The following is a 21,061-nucleotide window of genomic DNA, read 5'->3' as shown; positions in this document are numbered from 1 at the left end:
CTTGGGACCCATCTCCCACTAACAGCCCTGCCCTCCAAATACCACTCCCCTTCTGCGTCATCTTTTCTGCTGGAGTAGACTACTAGTTGGTCTGGTCCCCTGAAGACATTATATCCTGAGCCATCCTAGAAGATCCAGTGAACTCAGAACAGTTGGTAAGAACTCAACCCACCAAAGTTCCAGAGCTGTTGTTGTAAGCCCAGCGTACTCAGGACCAAATTTTCAACAAAAACCTTGACCCTCACCCCAATACCACTCCCCTCTTCCTGGTCTTTTCTGCTGGTCTGCTCCCATGAAGACACCATATCCTGAACCCTCATAGATGATCCTCTGCATTCAGACCAGTTGGAAAGAACCCCACCTCAAGAAATCTGAAAGTTTCCACTGGGATCCCAGTGGACTTGGGATGCATCACTCACTAAAATTTCTGCCTCCCAAATACCACTCCCTTCTGCCCAGTCATTTCTGCATTAGCAAACTGTTAGCTGTTCTGCTATCCCGAAGACATTGTATCCTTAGCCATCCCAGAAAATATGCTGAAGTCAGAGCAGTTGGTAAGAACCCACTCCTCTAAAGTTCCAAAGCTGCTGCTGGGAGCACAGTGGACCTGGGAGCCATCTCCCACCAAAACTTCTGCCCCCCAAATACCACTCCCTTTCTACCCAGTCCTTACTGCTGAGGCAGACTGCTAGCTGGTTTGTTCCCCTGTAGATACTATATCCTGAACCATCTTAGAAAATGTGCTGCACTCAGAACAGTTGGTAAGAACCCTCCAGAGAAGTTTGAAAGCTGCCAATGGGAACCCAGTGGACTCGGGACCCAACTACCACCAAAAGTCTTGCTTCCAAATATCACTGCTCTTTGGCCTGGTCCTTTCTGCTGGGGCAGACTGCTGGTTAGTCTGCTCTCAGGAAAACACCATATCCTGAGCTATCCCAGAAGCTCCACTGCACTCAGATCATTCAGGCAACTGATCCCAGAGCCTCATGCATCCCAGGAGATTTCCTGCACATAGGTCAACTGAGCAAATGATTACTAGCTTCTCTGTTCCCCTGAAGGCAACACAGCTTGTAGGCATCTCAGGATCTCCTCTGTACCCAGGACAAGTGGTCAACATACACCAGAGTCTGAAGACCTCCTCTGGGATCTGTATCATGCAGGGTAAATGAATCAACTGACCGAAAGCCTCCCAGGAATTCGATCTACACAGAGAAACAGAAACCATAGTCTGTAGGACCACCTTGAGACCATCTTCACACTGGACAACAGCTTGACTGATCCTCTAAAGACCCAACAGTCTGAAGTCTTCCTAGGTGATATACTGCAGCCAGGACAACAGATCAGCAGCTTTTCAGCCCCTTTGAAGAGCCCCCAGTTGGCTTTGACTTGTTTTATTACTTAGCTAAAATGAATAAAATAATTTCCTTGTAATGCAAAATATGTGAGAAAAAACCCCAAAAGCTAGACTATAATTGTTGTTTTTATTTTATAACTCAAATAAAAATGTCAATAATACATATTTATTTATACTGTGTAGCTAGATAGGTGTACTTACCATTAATCTAAACTCAAAGTAAAACAAGAGTGATGCCATTTTGTTCCCAAATGCTAACAATATTCTTGATAAATGTTTTAACCTGGATCACTTATGGTTGAATACAGATTCTTTGTAGGGTTGTTATATAAAATAATGTAATTGACATAATTTGGATTACTAATTATATCTATTCTTTTTACTGGAGAAATGTTTTTGGAAGCAGTAAAATATTGTTTAATAATTATGAAAATTGATTAAAATAATATTTAAATAAAGGAGCAGCTGTTGTAAGATAGTGTCTTCAGTATCTGACAGGAATCATGGACCCTGTAAATCTCACCTCTATTGTCATCTAAAGAAGAGTTGCACAGTGATAACACCAGCTGATATGCCAGTATGTATAAATCTCATAAGTTCTTACTCATAGATAAAGAACTACTGGCAATAATGGATTCAGGAGGAGACAAAACAGTCTTTTTCCAGGGAACAGCCCAGGCTGCCCAACCCATATCATCCTTATGAGCAACACTAGATACTAACAGGTAGTATGATGTGTGTGCATGTGTGTGTGTGTGCATGTGTGTGAAGATAAAGAAGAGCTCATTTGTATGAAAGGAAGTGGAAAAGATAGAGAATTCAATATTAAAAAAATACAGGGTAGAAATCACCCATGTATAATGTTCTTAGTACAAATAATAACAATCAAACTTCTATGATATAGCCTGATATGCCATAGAAAACTTAAAATGTATCACCATCAACTTTACAATTTAATTTTCATACCTGCAAAGTTAAAAACTAATTTAGTATAAAAGAAAAACCCAAACAAAAATTATTGTCACTATTTTGGTATTGCTGGTATTTGAACACAAAGACTCATATATAGTAGGCAAGTATGCCAGTTCAGATTTTGACTTTGGAATAACAAAATCACAAAATAAAACATAATTATTTCTCATAACTACTTTATTAATATCTATATTTATGAATAAGAAAACATGCAATACAGAACCTGAAATAGAACAATTAATACACAATTGCCACTGGACTACATACTGCCATACTGGTCCAAAAAACATTCCAATATTTCACTTCCAAAGCATCCCATACTTTGGGATACTGTCCACTTTTAGAAGCTGTATGATGTCACAGAGGAGGAGTCTTCCCCAATACAAACATAAATACACAGTTCAAAATTTTTAAATATTTTAAGCAGGGACAGAATAAATTTCACAAATTTTATTCTTAAAATTATCATATACAATCACAAGACAATTGCCTTCTTTTTAAATTTGTGCACACACATTTTTATGAGCAGCCTTTTCTTCTCCAGTCTTACTATTGTAATCTTGCAGTGCTTATAACACTCATATTTATGGAAAGCACATGGGTAGTTATTGTAAGCAAGCTACTGTGGATGAATATATTAAGTTTGCTGTATATGATTCTATAGTGTGATAATTGGCACATGTTATAAAAACATCTCTATCTGTATAAAGTGATTTCCTCTGCTCCCATAGTATGCAGGCCAATTGGGCAACTTGGAAATACCAAAAATAGTACCCTACATTTGTGAGAATAATTTTCACTTCAATGTAACTAAAGCTTGGCTTATAAAAAATAAATAAAACAAAGTGTAAATATAATGAATCATAAATCAAAAGAACATAAAGGAAATCATAGCTTTATAAATGTATATTAGATATATCCACATTAAGCCTTAATAAAATATTAAAGAAAACTTTAAATATGCTTAGAGGTAAATGAAATGTAATTTACTCAGGACTAAAAGTAATCTTCATGTATATGACATGATTGTGTTTTAAGGACTGCCCAATCCTGGATCTATTTAGTCTACTATTTTACCATTTTAATGAATGTGTGTGACAAACATTAGTTTGAGAAGGCAGAAGATCTTCATACTGTCACCATTGCACAATAGCACTGATCATTTAACAATATATTTTCTAACCAGATTTGTGTAACTAAAAATAAAATGTTAAATTACTAAATGAGACTACATAAAATTTATTCTCTAAATTGTTTACTTTGTATCATATGTAAAAGTTAGTTTTAATACACTGACACAGTATTAGTTAAAACTTGGAGAGAAAGTTTGAGAAAAGAATGTATATGTATTTAGCACATGAGATACACAGTGTTTGAATACAATTGCAAGTGTGTATGTTAAAGCTATAGCTAGAAAATTAATAGTCACCTTTTAACAGAATATGGCCACAATATAGAATAACCAGTCTGGCAAACATGAAAATAACATATTACTGTATAAGTTCAAATAAAATCAAATCTTTCTCTTTTTCTGAGGGAAACATTTTTTGGCTGATGGTAAATTAGGACATCTTTCAGTTCTAGAAGGACATTTTGCTTTTCAGAAGAACCACTTGTGAGATTTGTCAACCTATTGCTCTGTCCTTCCATTCAAAGAAAGAATTTATAATGTGATGAGAAATATCTCACCAAATCTACAGCCATGGAAGTTTCTGGTTCCCAAGGCTATACCTAGTGGAAGCTGAGAAAGAGAATGCATAGGGGAGAAGAACTGGGCTCACACCCCTTGCCTCTTTGGCTTTGCTTAGCCTGCTTCCATTCAACATCTCTCTGGTATACAACCAGAAAAGAGTGCCCAGTCATTTAATTTCCTAAACACCGTCTAAGTCTGATTATAAAACCAGATTTAGAAAGGGCAACAAAGCATATCTGTTCATTCCTATATTTCTAGGAAAGGTATAAATACTTCACAAATTGTTAAACATATGGATATAAGAGCTTCCCTAGTAATTCAGTAAGTCTCATAATCAAAAAAGAAAATCTCAATTTCAGATTTCAGATTTACATTAGTAAAATAAGCTTTCAGGTTTCTGATGCATTATTTATTTTAAAATTTATCCTCAATTTCAATCTCCTTTCAAGTTTGTATATGAGTATGAATATAACTATACTAGTTATAGAAGAAAATGTATGAATAATTAACACAAGTTCTCACTTTCACAATTTTGTTTTTTTTTTTTTCCCTTTTTCTGTTTTGTGTGTATGTTGAGAGGAAAAACAGCAGTCTAACTCTACTGGAAGCACTGATTTTGTCATTCTGGGTTTCTTTATCTTCCCCAGGTTTAGAATTTTTATTAACAACAATAATAACAACAATATCAATACATATGCATGATCTTATTTCAATAATGTTTCAAATACCATCAATCTTTTGGGGGTTTTGTGCATCTGGAAAACCAGCATGCCTCAAATCCCTGGAACCAGTAACAAACACAAAGAAGGAAAAACAATTATACTAATTTCACTAATCAGATTCTAGGTGTTAAAAGTTAAGTTATTCTATACACCAAATCATATACAATCTAGTCAGCTTCACATGGGGAACAACAATATATTCTCAAAACGCTACTTAACCTGCCGGGCACACAAAGAAAACTATTATCAACATTCATAGGAAAATGTTACTAATGAAATTATACATTTACCACAGTTTATATTACAACATTTACACACAATTTAATCATAAATTACATATCTTCAAGTTACACATTACAAAGTCTACATCTAATTTAATCAACACGAAATATTCTGGATCCCCCCAACCCAAACAGTAATTAATTCTTGGTTTAGTATGATACTGAAACAAGACATTTTCTTGACTTTGTTATGGGGGTAAATTAAGTTTGTGGTGTTTCTCTAAATTTGTGAAATGTGCACACAAAAGATAACGGCCAGTTAAATAGACAAAACAGAAATGAATATGTAGGCAACAAATGGAAACTGTTATTTATGACAGATACTACTGTATCCTTTGCTTGTAGTGTATTCTTGTCATATGTAAGATTTTGTAGTTCAGTGTGTTATTGGGGTATTGCTTATCTACCCCAAGAAGCAGTCATGAACCTTATTTCTCCCTCTGTACATCTCCTAGAAATTCAGTGTTGTAATACATTTGGTAGATTTAGAATTGAGTCTGTTGAAAAGATCTTTCCTGACATTCATCTTTTTATTTCAGTAGTTTTATTCAGTAAATTGAGCTAGATTGATAAAAACAATCCCTTAGCCTTATATTTTTAGTATGGGGTTTTATGTACAATTTTGTTTGTTCTTTTTGCTGAGCATTTTTCAGTCCTTTAACAGCCATTGAGCTGTTAAATCAATATTTAAATCATCCCAATCATCTTTAGAAATAGTACTTTGCAGTAATAGTTGTATGTTAATAATTCATTAAAATTGTCCAACTTCTATGTGACTTTTATATACAAGTTCCAGAAGATAAATTCCCAATTTGTATTGGAATACAGGCTTACCATGACATATACAATAATATTTCTGATGTACTTTATACTATAGTACAAAAATATATAAATATAAAAAAAAAAGCACAGGCCCATTCTGGCTAATACTTGCCTAATTTGGGCATAGCTATTGCACTTCAGTGTCTCGAACTCTACTAAAGAGTAGAGAAATAGGTTGAAGCCTAGTTCTGTACAGTCTATATATGTTCTTTTTGAAAAAAAAAGTGTATATACCAATTATATCAATATATTCTTGAAATAAAGGTAGAAAACATAAAAAACAGGGATAGAGACAAAAACTGTAAAATATTTTATATACAGCTCTTACTGTACATTCTTAAAGGTAGAAATATGGACGATTAAAAACTAAAGGCAACTAAGATAAATAGAACAAAGACAAACAAAAAGGCTATAGAACTGTGCCGTCTAATTTACAATATTTACAAAAACCTAAAGACAAAGCTGTAAACTCAACGTAAACTTGGAAAATCAGATCTTGAACAATTTCCCAATAACTACATACTGAATTCACAAAAATCAGACAAGAAGAAATCAGTAATATTGCACATGGTGGTAAAAAATAAAAATTCATCAGAGTACATCAGAAATATTATATACTACATATTAACTTTTTTCATGATAAGCCTTTCTGTACATAGGAATATAAAGTCTTTATTTATGTCTTTTGAAATTTCACAGTCCAAATTAAATTTTGAATTTATTTTATCATCTTTTGACTAAGGGTCTAGCTCTAGTCTTATCCTGGTATCTGTTTCTATTTACATAGTTATTTACAAACCTCCCGATTTGGAATATTCATTAAAATTGAATGTTAATATTTGAGTATATAAACATCTTATTGAAGATGTGATGTATCCATATAGGCTTTACAATGGATGTTCCTCTATGATGGGAGAATCACCTCTTGAGGATCTGGCCTGTTTACCTGAAGTAAAGGTGGTCAAGGGAATGACTTTAATTGAGTCATCATCGGGGTGATCTCTTTCAGCCATAGTGTAAAACTGAGCTCTTGTACTACCCTGTACTTCCTGATCAATAGGATGCAGTTCATCTGCTCCAGCACCCTGCACCCATCCTTGCTGCAAGCCCATTGGTGGTTGTGCCTGAGTGCGATGGAGTGTGGCAGCCTGGGGCAGAGGAGGACTGCGGTGAATTACCACAGCCTGTACCAGAGTTGGGCTGTAGCAGACTGCAGAGGCCTGTGCTGGTGGTGGACTATGGCGGAGTACAGTAGCCTGTACTGGTGGAGGGCTGTGACACAGTGCAATTGCCTGTGTCACAGGGGGACTGTGACAGATAGCGACTGTCTGTGTCACTGGAGGGCTGAAGCGACGACGAATTGAAGAGTAGGTCCTGGGTGGACTGTGGCATATAGCAGAGGTCTTTATCTGTGGAGGACTAGGCTTGGTCAGAGAAGCTGGCATCCAGCAGGAGTCAGAGTGGCCCAAGATGAGGCATTCTTGAGTGCAGGTGTCAGAGGCCTCTTCGACAGTTGGCTGCACTGTTATTTCTGCAGCTGTCAGGGTACAGAAAACAAAACAAAACAATTTTTATGATCATCTACATAAAATAAGCCCTGTCTAACTGAAAAGTTGGCAGTCTGTTTAAATATATTAGAGAATTCCAGTGGTTTTACAACTAGTGTCCAATTATCAGGAAATATTCCTAAAGTCACAAAAAGAACAGGGAGGGGATGAATCGATGGGGATAAGGACTGTAAGAAATGAAAAGACAAGAAACAAAATAAACATATTTGCAGATTACTTTTTTGACTATCAATTTGTATGCATAATGGCTGAGAAATCCCAATAGGAAAGGAATAAAAGTACATAAGTGAATTTTAAGGTAAAATAAAGGATGGAATTAGCAGTCTATAACATGTGTAGGTTGAATTACATATTCTTATGCAAAGGCTAAAATTGTAGGGATGATAATCTGATCAATGCTTTCCAGCCCTTGGGAGTTGAAGAAGTTGTGACTAACAGAGGCAGCAGAACGAAACTCTATTACTGATGTTATCACTATGCTGACAATAGATACATGAAATATTTTTCAGAGTGTATGGAACTATACAGAATGAGTTTTATTGTATATAAATATAGAAATAACAATGAATGTTCATAAAATATAAAGAAAATAAATGTGTTCAGTTGGAGAAGATGTACCTATCCCTCAAGAAACTGGAGGTCCCAGGTAATTTAGAGGTCTTGTGGGGTGGGGAGGGGTAGGAGCATGGGGATATCATTGTGGAGACAGGAGACTGGGAGGAGGTGTGGAATGTGGAACATTCCAGGGTGGACTGGGAGGGGAATAAAATCTGGAGTATAAAAATAAGTAAATAAGTAAATAAATAAATAGATAAATAAATACAAAAGAAAATGCTTATAATTAATTTCTATTTGGCTATAGTTCAAAATAGTTCTATTGAAATAGTACTGAATGCAATATGCATACTGCCTTTGTAAACTTACACTTTGTTATATTTTAACATTCAAACTTTATTTTTTGTGTATATATTGTGTGCTTTATGCATAAAATACACGTACATGTAGAATTGGTGTAATAATCTACACATGTATGTGAGTGAGTTTACAGTCTTTCATTTCTATGCCAGAGCAAAAGTGTCTCCTAATACTATCCCACTTAGTGTCTTGAGACAGGGTCTCTCATTGAATGGGTACCTCATTGCTTCTCTTGGTCTGACTGGCCAGTAAACTTTTCGGATCACTTGGAGATTCAAGCTTGTCTAGCATTTTGTTTGTTTCTTTGTTTTCATTTTTTTAGGGTTTTTTTGGGGGGAGGTGTGATGTATGATTGGATCATGGGAACTCAATCTCAGATTCTCATACTTCTAGGCCAATGATTTTCTCACTGAAATATTTCCACAGTCTTTGGAGTATTTTAAATGTAGGGATCAGATTTAAAACATATCTTTAAAAAAGTTGAAAATATTAAACTTATTACTCAAATGCAGAAGAAGCAGCAATTCTGTAATACAGTCCTATAAAAAAAAAACTATAGAATTGTTTTATTTGTAAAATGTATAACACAGTCTCTAGAATTTATAAGATATTTAGATTTCTTTACATATTTTGAGCCACTCAAAGTATAAAAATGGAATGATGATTTTGTTTGGTTGATTGGTTATATACAATATTAAATTAATAGACAATGATGGAATAGTTTACATTTTTAGATATGAAACTTGTCTATTAATGTCTCCTCTTTTTCTTAATTTTTAGTTACAGCTACTGATTCATTAAATGAAGCAGAAATATTTATGTTAGATAATAGTCATGAAAATAATTAAATAAGATTTTATTGTTAAATGCAAGAAAAATGGATAGCATTTAAATTTATAAATAAAATTCCATTCATTTTTTTCTTTTGTATGTGTGTGCTTGCTGAGTGGTTACAATGTTTCTAATATTTGTGCACAAGAATACTTTTGAAATAAAAATAACAGACTTTAAGGCTAGAGATATGGCTCAATGGGAAACACTTGCCATACAATTGTAGTGACTTGAGTTTAAATCCCCAGAAACCAGGAGATGTTGGGCATGGGTATGCATTTGTATAAAAAGATGTCTCTTTTAACATGGAAAGAAGAGATAAAAGAATCCCCAGAAGTTTTTTACAGCCAACTAGCTTGTTTTATAGCCAAAGATGAGGAGGAAAAAAATGAACCCTGTCTTAAGTAAAGTAGATGGCAAAGATAATTATAAAGGTCCAAGTTCATACAACTTTTCACCAGGTTATGAATCCCAAATAAATTCAAACAAATGGTGAACAAAAATAACTGACTCTAACTGATGCACACACACACACACACACACACACACACACACATTTCTTTTTCAGAGAATCCTTTAGTATTAGAACTTGAGATTAACATTTACATATTTTTTATTTTTAAACAAGTATATCTAAGAACTATATTTTTAACAATCTCATAATTCTTTGTAATGTGGACCCAATTTACACTCTGGGGAGTCTTTCCACCTGAAAAGAAAACTTCATGGTTTTACCTTTACATTACAGTTTTTGTTTATCACTTCAAGGGAGATTTTTTTCACTTTCAATTTTAATAGATATTATTGGATAAAAATTATTTGTTAATGTTGGCTTTTTCTTATAGTTGAATATATGTAATTCTAATCCCTTCTGACATTCATCATTTTTGATGTTATCTTATGTAAAACAACTCAGAATAGCCCAATAAAGTGGTTTGAATGAGGAATTGCCTAAATTAAGTTTGATTTTTATGAACATCATCTTATTCAGGATCTGAGAGTACCATACCATGGATTTGGATCCTGATGTCTCTACTAATGAAGCACAAGCATGCATATATTAGTTTATTGTTCTCTGATTTTGACTATGGCTATGGCTTCAGTTCCTGTTACCAGGACTTCTTTTCTGGATTCATTGTAACCTCATATCATTGATCAAAGACCTAAACATAAAACCAGATACATTAAATCAGATAGAAGAGAAATTGGGAATAGCCTTGAACAGATTCACACAGGAGACAATCTCGTTAACAGAAAACCAACAGCTCAGGCACTAAGATCAATAATTAATAAACTGAAAACTTTCTGTTTCTGTAAGACAAAAGACATTATCAATTGAACCAAACAACAGCCTACAGAATGAAAAAAAAAATCTTTAACCCTATCTGACAGAGGGCTGGTATTCAAACTATATAAAATTCTCAAGAAATAAGACATCAATAAACCAAATAACTCAATGAAAATGGGCTGCAGACCTAAACAGAGAGTTTTCAAAAGAGGGATCACTAACATATTGGAAGCATTTAAAGAAATGAACAACATCCTTAGTCATTAGGGAAATATAAATCAAAATGACTAATATTTTATTTTATACCAGTTGGAATGGCTAAGATCAAATACTCAAGCTCATGCTGTCAAGGAGGTGGAACAAGGGAACACTCTTCCATTGCTAGTGGGAGTGTAAACTTGGGCACCTATTTTGGAAATCAATATGGCAGTTTCTCAGAAAATTTGGAATAATTCTACCTCAAGATCCATCTTGATGACTCCTGTGCATAAATTCAAAAGTTGTTCTACCATACTACAAGGACAGTTACTCAACTAGATTCAGTTTTATTCATAATTGCAAAAAAAACTGGAAACAAACTAGATGTCCCTCAACTTAAGAATGAATAAATGGGTAAGCACAAAGAAATCATACAATTCATAGGCATATGGATGGAACTAGAAAATATCACCCTGAGTGAAGTATCTCAGATCCAGAAAGACATGCATGGTGTATATTCATTTATATGTATATATTAACCATAAAGTGCTATATAACCAGAGAAAAATACAAAGATATCCACAGATAATCCACAGACCAAAAGAAGTTAGGTAACATGGAGGACCCCATGAAGAATGCTTGAATCTCACTGAGAAGGAAAAAATAAAGTAGAAATTGGGAGTGGATGAAAGGAGAGTGGGTAGAAAGGGAGTAGAAGAGTTCAAGGCTGGGAAGAACAAAGGAAGGGAGAACTGTAATTTGTGTGTGTGTGTGTGTGTGTGTGTGTGTGTGTGTGTGTGTGTGTTTCATCTTTGAAATGAGATAGAATCCTAAGACATGTAAACTCCCAGTAATTTATAAGGGTGACTCTAGGTAAGAATACTAGCATGAGAAGATATAAACTGAAATGGCTAAATCCTATAAACAGGTAAGACTTCTAATGTAGGGATGAGGAAACCAACCCAGCTACAAAACCTTTAACCCACACTTTTTCCTGCCTACAAGATGTACAGAAATAAAGATGGAGCAGAAATTGATGAAATAGCCAATCAATGACTGGCCCAACTTGAGACCCATGCCAAAAGAGAGACTACTTATGACACTGTTAATGATACTACTTATGACACTGTTAATGATATTCTCCTATAGTTGCCTAACATAGCTGTGCTCTGAGTAGTTTCACCCAGGAGCTGATGGGAACAGATGCAGAGATACACAGCTAAACATAAGGAATTTCTTTGAGAATTTTGTGTAAGAGGGTGAAGAAGGACTCAATGAGCCAAGGAGGTCACCACAATTAAACCTACTAAATTAACTCATCTGGGCACATGAGGACTCACAGAGACTGAACCACTAATAAATGAGCATGCATGGAATGGACCTATGCCCTCTACACAACTATAATATATGTGCATGTTGGTCTTCATATGGCTCACCTAATAGCAGGAACTAGAGCTCTCACTCTCTGACTCTGCTGCCTGCCATTGAACTTCTTTCTTCTGAGTTGCTTTTTCTAGCCTAGCCAGAATAGAAGTACCTAGTCCAACTGCAACTTGATAAACCAAGGCAGGTTGATATCTATGGGAGGCCTCACCATCTCAGAAGAGAAAGGGAGAAACTAATGGAGAGAGAGGAAGGGGAGAGGGGAGAGGGGAGAGGGGAGAGGGGAAAGGGGAGAGGGGAGAGGGGAGAGGGGAGAGGGGAGAGGGGAGAGGGGAGAGGGGAGAGGGGAGAGGGGAGAGGGGAGAGGGGAGAGGGGAGAGAGGGGAGAGAGGGGAGAGAGGGGAAAGAGGAAAGAGGGGAGAGAGGAGAGGGGAGAGGGGAGAAGGGGAGAAGGGGAGATGATGAAGAAGAAGAAGAGAGAGATGATGATGATGATAATGATAAAGAGGCTATCAATTTGAGAGTAAAGTGTGGTAGATATGGAAGGATCTGGAGTCAATGGTCTTGGAAGGATGTAGACGAATTAAAGAACAGGAAAGTGATGTCCTTATATTTTAATTTAAAATTACATTTAATAAAACTTCTAAAAATTTACCTTGGTATTAATAATAAAATATTTTACCTTGTTTCATAATATAGCTACAGATGATCTATTATGAATAAAATACATGTCAGTTCTAATTAAATTTTATTTTTTCAATTTTGAAGTAATATTTAAAAAAAATAAAACTTAATGGTGTGGTTTTCCGTACTATTTTTTGTTTAAACAATAGGTACTACAATATTTAGAAAATGAAGATTTTCAAAACTACCACTTATCCTCTACAAGAAGGTAAAATCATAATAGAACTAATAAATATTATTTTTATTCCCAATTTGATGGAGAGTTTCCATAACACATGCATATCTTTCTAAAGTATATAAAATATTTTTAGTTAAGTATACTTAAAGTTGATAATTCAGAATATGTGGATGAAAATCCTAATCTTAACTAAAATAAGTTTCACAATAATTTTGGCAATTTGTTTATTGTATTATTAAAAACCAATCTAAGAAACTATTTCAAACAAATGAGACAAACAGAAATATAGTTATCTTTCTATGTACTTCTGTGTGAATTGATGGTGCTGAAATATTATATTAAATATATTTTCCTTAGAGAAGTCTGTAGTCTCTTGTAATATTATTGATATAATTTAATTAGTTTAACAAGCTGTTTCCCTAAGAGGAGTTAAGGGACTGGCACAGATTAACTCAGAACAAGTTCAGAATAATATGCTTTACAAATTGGTGGGGTTTAAATTAATTACATTTAAAACAACATCCTCAGAGGGATTCTGAAACTCATTAATAACACTTAACATTGATGAGTGAACATTTCTCCTAGGAAAATATATTTTCCTTCTACAACATCTAAATACCGAGTGGATATCACAGTTATTTTCTGTAGGAAAATTATGGTTTATTAGTATACCTGAGAATTTCATTATGTTGAAATATAACCCAACCAAAATTATGGTTAAAATTATGGCCAAATGTTACGCCACAATGTATACGAGTATAATATAGTTAAGTGCCAAAAAAGTAAACATCAGTAAAATAAACCTAGAAAACCACAATGGATAGATATAGAGAAGTTTACTTCAATATTTCTCCTAGGAAACCATTTATAAATTAACTGTTGTCATCTTTAGTTGTGAAGTATTAGTGAGAAAAAATGACAGCATATTGAAATATATCAAAGTACAATAAAATAAAGGTTACTGTAAGAATATAATTCTTCTGTTTTGTCTCAAAGAAGAAATATAATTTTATGATGTTAAATATACCTGAACAATAAAATACTAGTATACTTATATAAATTTTAAATTGCTTTATTAGAACATTTTCCTAACTCATATTAATATTTAAATTGTTTATGTAGAGCATGACTTTCAAGAAACAGGATAAAATCCCATTCCTTTAAAACTCTGATGTCAAATTTATAGATCTGATTAAATATTTTTAGAATATTTCCTATGATCCTCTAACCTCCATAATTAAATGTTTTTTTTATAGATAGTTCATGTTAAACTGTTTTACTTAATACAGATTTTTTCTCTAATAGCAAATACCACATGATAGGGGGCTTGCACAGATTGATTGTTTAAAGCAGACATCTCATGAAAAGAAATGAGATGTATTTTAAAAATTTCTTCAAATCATTCTTTCTCTTGTTCTTCCCGAGGCACCCCTATTGCACCACTGATTGCTTCAATATTGTGTTTAGAGAAATATCAGATTATAATTGATAAAAATCCAGTTCTCAAGTATTCATTTTTTCCCAAGACAATATCGAAGAAATATGGAGCTCACCTATTGTATCAAAACAATAGAGCTTGATTAACTATGATACAATGCATAGTAGAGAATTTTGAAATAGTTAAACCATATTTTAATATCTTTAGATATGTGTGGTTCAAATTTTAATTACTGATGTTGTATATAATATCTATAATGATTAATTTGATTTATATATAATGAATTGACCCACATAGCTAAAGATTCACTGGACTCAATATCAAGAGTAATGTTATTTTGCAATAAGATTTTTCTAATACCTACTAGTATTTCTGGAGAAAAATTTCAGTCATCAAAAAAAAGAAAAACATGCTTGGATCTGCTCCCCTCTGGAAACTGAGTCCAGAGGCACCCTACGGAAGGCACAGACTGCAGAGCTGCAGAGGCACCCAAGAGAGGTCAAAGACCCTAGAGCTCCAGGCATCCTAGGGGGACACAGCCCACAGAGCAGCAGAGCAGGGGACACCATATCCTGAAGAATCCTAGAAAGCAACTACATTCAGAACAGCAAATACCTAGCTGGTCTACCACTGTGGAGACTCCATTTCCTGAAATAACCTAGAGGAGCCACTGAACCCAGAGTAGCTGGAGCTCAGGATCATAGACACATCAGTACCCCGAGGAGTTCTGATACAACCAAGATAACTGGAAAGGCAGACTCCAGTCAGAACCAGTGAGTGCGAGTAGAACTACAGCTAACCAAATGGCAAAAGGCAAGCACAGGAATGAAAACAACAGAAATCAAAGTTACTTGGCATCACCAGAACCTAGTTCCCCCACAATAACAAGTACTGAACACCACATCACACCAGAAAAGCAGGACTCAGAATTAAAATCACTACTTATGATGATGATGGAGGACTTTAAAAAGGACATAAACAATACTCTCAAAGAATTTGAGGAGAACGCAAGTAAACAAATAGAAGCCCTTAAAGAAATAAAAGAAAACAACAAAACAGGTGAAGGAATTACAGAGAACCATCCAGGATCTAAAAATTGAAGTAGAAACAATAAAGAAATCGCAAAGGGAGACTACACTGGAGATAGAACACCTAGGACAAAGATCAGGAGTCATAAACGCGAGCATCACCAACAGAATACAAGAGATAGAAGAGAGAATTTCATGTGCAAAAGATACCATAGAAAACATAGACACAATGGTTAAAGAAAATATGAAATGTAAAAAAGTCCTAACAGAAAACATCCAGGAAATCCAGGACCAAATGAGAAGACCAAACCTAAGGATAATAGGTATAGATGAAGGTGAAGACTCCCAACTTAAAGGGCCAATAAATATCTTTAAAAAAATTATAGAGAAAACTTCCCTAACCTAAAAAAAGGGATGTCCTTAAATATACAAGAAGCCTACAGAACCCCAAATAGACTAGACCAAAAAAGAAACACCTCCCGTCACATAATAATCAAAACATCAAATATACAGAACAAAGAGAAGATACTAAAATCAGTAAGAGAAAAAGGCAAAGTAACATATAAAGGCAGACCAATAAGAATTACACCAGATTTCTCACCAGAGAGTATAAAAGCCAGAAGATCCTGAACTGATATCATACAGGCCCTAAGAGAACACAAATGCCAGCCCAGACTACTATACCCAGCAAAACTCTCAATCAATATTGATGGAGAAACCAAAATATTTCATGACAAATCCAAATTTACACAATATCTTACCACAAATCCAGCATTTCAAAGGATAATTTGTGGAAAACTCCAACACAAGGAGGGAAACTACAACCTAGAAAAAGCAAGAAAGTAATCTTCCAACAACCCTAAAAGAAGGTAGCTATACAAGCATGACTCCACTGCCAATAACAAAAGTAACAGGAAACAATATTCATTTTTCCTTAATATCTGTTAATCTCAATGGACTCAATTCTCCAATACAAAGACACAGACTATCAGATTGGATACATAAACAGGACCCAACATTTTGCTGCTTCAGGAAACGCAACTTTGTGAAAAAGACAGACACTACCTCAGAGTAGTAGTAGAAGAAAACAATCTTCCAAGCATATGGCCCCAAGAAACAAGCTGGAGTAGCAATTGTAGTATCAAATAAAATCGTGTTTTTTTTTTTAACAAAAGTAATCAAAAAGGATAAAGAAGGACACTTCATATTCATCAAAGAAAAAATGTACCAAGAGGAACTCGCAATTCTGAACATCTATGCTCCAAATGCAAGGGCACACACATACATAAAAGAAACTTTATTAAAGCTTAAAGCATACATTGCACCTCACACAATAATAGTGGGAGATTTCAACACCCCACTTTCAGCTATGGACAGATCATGGAAACAGAAACTAAACTGAGACACAATGAAACTAACAGAAGTTATGAACCAATTGGACTTAACTGACATCTATAGAACATTCCATTCTAAAACAAAAGAATATACCTTTTTCTCAGCACCTCATGGTACCTTCTCCAAAATAGACCATATAATTGGTCTCAAAACAGGCCTCCAAAGATACAAAAAGATTGAAATAATCCCTTTTACCCTATCAGACCACCATGGAATAAGACTTGTCTTTGACTTGGACAAAAACAATGGAAACCCCACATACACTTGGAAACTGAACAATGCTCTACTCAATGATAACTTGGTTAAAAAAGAAATAAAGAAAGAAATTAAAGACTTTTTAGAATTAAATGAAAATGAGGACACATCATATCAAAACTTGTGGGACTCCCTGAAAGCAGTACTAAGAGGAAAATCATAGCTCTAAGTGCCCACAAAAAGAAAATGGAAAGAGCATACATTAACAACTTGACAGCAAACCTGAAAGCATTAGAACAAAAAGAAGCTAATATACCCAAGAGGAGTAGACGGCAGGAAATAATCAAACTCAGGGCTGAAATCAACCAAGTTGAAACAGAAAGAAAAAGAACTATACAAAATATCAACCCAGGAGCTGGTTCTTTGATAAAATCAACAAGATAGACAAACCCTTAGCCAGACTAAACAAAGGGCGCAGAGACAGTATTCAAATTAATAAAATCAGAACTGAAAAGGGAGACATAAAAACAGAAACAGAGGAAATTTAAAAAATCATCAGATCCTACTACAAAGGCCTATACTCAACAAAATTGGAAAATCTGGATGAAATGGACAATTTTCTAGACAGATACCAGGTACCAAAGTTAAATGAGGAGCAGATAAACCATCTAAACAGTTGCAAAACTCCTAAAGAAATAGAAGCAGACATTAAAAATCTCCCCACCATAAAATGTCCGGGGCCAGATGGTTTCAGCGCAGAATTCTATCAGACATTCAAGGAAGACCTAATACCAATCCTCTTCAAGCTATTCCATCGAATAGAAACAGAAGGAACAATATCCCATTTGTTCTATGAAGCTACCATTAAGCTCATACCTAAACCACAGAAAGACCCAAGGAAAAAAGAGGTAACTACAGACCAATCTCTCTTATGAATATTGATCCAAAAATACTCAATAAAGTTCTCACAAAACGAATCCAACAACACATCAAAACAATTATCCATCAAGATCAAGTAGGCTTTATCCCAGGAATGCAGGGATGGTTCAATATTCAGAAATCCATCAATGTAATCCACTACATAAATAAACTCAAAGAAAAAAAACCCACATGGTCATCTCTCTAGTCGCTGAAAAAGCATTTGACTAAATTCAACATCCTTTCATGTTAAAAGTTAAAAGAGAGATCAGGAATTCAAGGCCCATACCTAAACATAGTAAAAGCAATATACAGCAAGACAGTAGTAACCAACATCAAACTAAATGGAGAGAAACTTGAAGCAATCCCACTAAGATCAGGGACTAGACAAGGCTGCCTACTCTCACCTTACCTATTTAATATAATATTGGAAGTCCTAGCCAGAGCAATTAGACAACAAAAGGAAGTCAAAGGGATACAAATAGGAAAGGAAGAAGTCAAAATTTCACTATTTGCAGATGATATGAGAGTATACTTAAGAGACCATAAAACTTCCACCAGAGAACTCCTAAATCTGATAAACAACTTTAGCAACGTGGCTGGATAAAAATATCAACTCAAACAAATCAGTAGCCTTCCTATACTCAAAGGATAAACAGGCAGAGAAAGAAATTAGGGAAATGACACCCTTCACAATAGCCACAAATAAAATAAAATATCTTGAAATGAATCTAACCAAGAAAGTGAAAGATCTGTATGACAAGAACTTCAAGTCTCTGAAGAAAGGTGTTCAGAAGTCTCTATAAATTGGCTAAGTTTTAGAGGCTATGCTTTGTGCTTCCCATAATTATAGTTAACTCAGTCAGTCATTCTGGATTTCTGATGGGGTTGAAAACTTATAGCCTCATAGCCAATCCTGGCTATTTACCTTGATAAAAAAGATTTGAGTGGATGGTTTTCAGCTAACATTCATTCTAAAGCAAAGGAAAAAGCCAGGTTCAGAACAAAGTGTTTTAGTTAGGATAGATGACAGAGGTTCTGGTTAGTCAACAAAATGATGGACTGGGTATTAGGACTATCTTGTACCTCACTGGAACATATTGGCATAATTATGCTCTAATTGTATTTTGAGAGAAAAGTTTTATTTTAACAGGAAGGGTGATATGTAGTAGGAGCTAAGGTGGGAGGAGTACTGAGAGGAAGAGAAAGAGTAAGGAGAGGAGGAGAAGAGGAGAGGAGAAGCTTGGTGATGAGCGAGAGAAAGAGGGGGGAGACAGGAAGGCAGATGTTCCTGTATCTCCACCAGTCACAAATAGTTGATATATTTAGGTTGGGTACTGGGTTACACCTCTGATTGTGCATTACCAAAATTATAAACCCTTTGATTAACATTTTTTTAAAAAAATGTGTAAGTGTAAAAAGGAAAAGGGGGCATGGAATAGGTGTTTTCTAGGGGCGGGGAATGGGGAAAGGGATGGCATGTGAAGTGTAAATAAAATATCCAATAAAAATGAAAAAAATTATGAACATGAACTATAATAACTGAACTTTGCATTAAAAGAAAGAAATGCACCACTCCCCTCAGTGTGTTGTCTTCCTACATATGTGATGACAAGAGAGATGAGGATATTGCTAACATAAGAAGAAGTTAGCAACTTGTCACCAGAAAAGGAAAAAAAATTGAAAAAATGTAGTATTTGAATAGTATTTTATATTTTTCTTTCAAGAATTCTAGAAGTCAAGGTAAGTTGATCATGAGTTCAAGGATAACCCAAACAGCATAGAGAAATTTTGACACATGATTAGATAATAAAGCAAACAAATACATAGTTGAAGATAATATATGTTTAATAAAAACAGTAATTTCTTTATTACATGAGATAAAATATAGAGAAAATTTAGTCCAACAATATGGCTGATCTTGAATGGGATCATACCAAGACCTAGGTCTATGTGATCAGGTTGGAATCCAGATATATCCCATACATTTAATCCCTCTGGCTGGAGTACAGATATACTTTTAGTATAAAATTAAAGGTAAATTTAGTTTGCAGAAGAAAGCAACCATGTTTGAAACTGAAGGACATCTAATTGAGGGACAAAGTGACAAATCAGAGAGAGATTTGAAAGAATGAACTAGTTGTAGGATATTACTACCTCTAACAAAAACATCACAGGAAGGAGAAGCTATTTAAGAATAGCATACAGAGAGAGAATTTGAAAGTCACTGAAGTGAGTCCAGTGCAGTCCAGTGGAGTTTCTTCATGAGTTCAGTGCATGCCAGCAGAAGCAGTTGAAGCCAGAGAAAAAGGAGTCAGAAAATTAGAATAAACAGAGTTAGTTTTAAGACAAACTGTGGGAAACTGAGAGAATCCAAATTGCATCAGTCAGCTAGAAGAGGAGTTTGGGTTATAACCCCTGAGTTTGAAATAGCTAGCCAGATTTCAGAAAGAACTAGAAAGACTGAGCTTATTCAAGAGTAAGTCTACTAGATGGCAATTACACAGGTGAATAAATGGTACATTCATATAAATATTCCCATTGTTGTTTCTTTATTTAAAATGACAAAACAGTATAGAAAAATATAAAATTTATACTAGAGTGCAGGGCCAATATTTGCTTCTTCTGTTCATTATCTCATTCATTTACTGATTTACTCAAAATATAAGAAGCAATTTCTCCATATCAGTTTGTAAGTATTCAGAAGGAGCAATAGTAGTAGATATTACTCTCCTTGAGATATACATGCATATAATATATTTATGCAATTACATTTTTATAAGTAAACAAAATTAAATGTTCAGTGTAATGAAAAAAGAAGTGAGAAACATCTGTTTTTCAGTGTGAGAATTACTATGTATCAGCGAAAATATTTGTTTATTTTTAATAAACATGTATTGATAACTTTGGGATCATGAAAATATTTTTTCTTAAATGTCCTTATTCATACTCAAAGATAGTCAGCCACAATATAAATTGTTTCTAAAGGTATATTTAATTAAATTTTGTATTAAAATTAAACAGTGTCTATTAATATAGGTATTTTGCTCACTCCTTAGCTGAAACATATTATTCTAACATAGTATTTCATTAATTATTTGCAAATGTCACATAATTCACACCAATCACACTTACTTCTCATTCCTTCCATGTCTACCCTACAATCTTGGAACCTTTCCCAAAATAGAAAATTAAAAA

The 21,061-nt window shown here is 34.5% G+C and overlaps 1 protein-coding gene across 3 annotated transcripts in view; it reads right to left on the bottom strand.

The window, feature by feature from the left end:
* Nucleotides 1-2,485: 2,485 nt before the first annotated feature.
* Pcdh11x (protocadherin 11 X-linked) overlaps nt 2,486-21,061 on the bottom strand; it is a 497,227-nt gene continuing 478,651 nt past the window's right edge. For all 3 annotated transcript variants that reach the window (XM_034485675.2, XM_076919132.1, XM_076919133.1), the window contains one exon: nt 2,486-7,381. In XM_034485675.2, coding sequence (XP_034341566.1) covers nt 6,732-7,381 — 650 coding nt within the window. In that variant the 3' untranslated portion in view covers nt 2,486-6,731. The remainder of the gene's footprint in view (nt 7,382-21,061) is intronic.

The sequence above is a fragment of the Arvicanthis niloticus genome, chromosome X, assembly GCF_011762505.2.
Source record: "Arvicanthis niloticus isolate mArvNil1 chromosome X, mArvNil1.pat.X, whole genome shotgun sequence".
NCBI lineage: Eukaryota > Metazoa > Chordata > Mammalia > Rodentia > Muridae > Arvicanthis > Arvicanthis niloticus.
The sequence above is the reverse complement of the archived record's forward strand: the minus strand, read 5'-3'. Positions and strand labels throughout refer to the sequence as shown.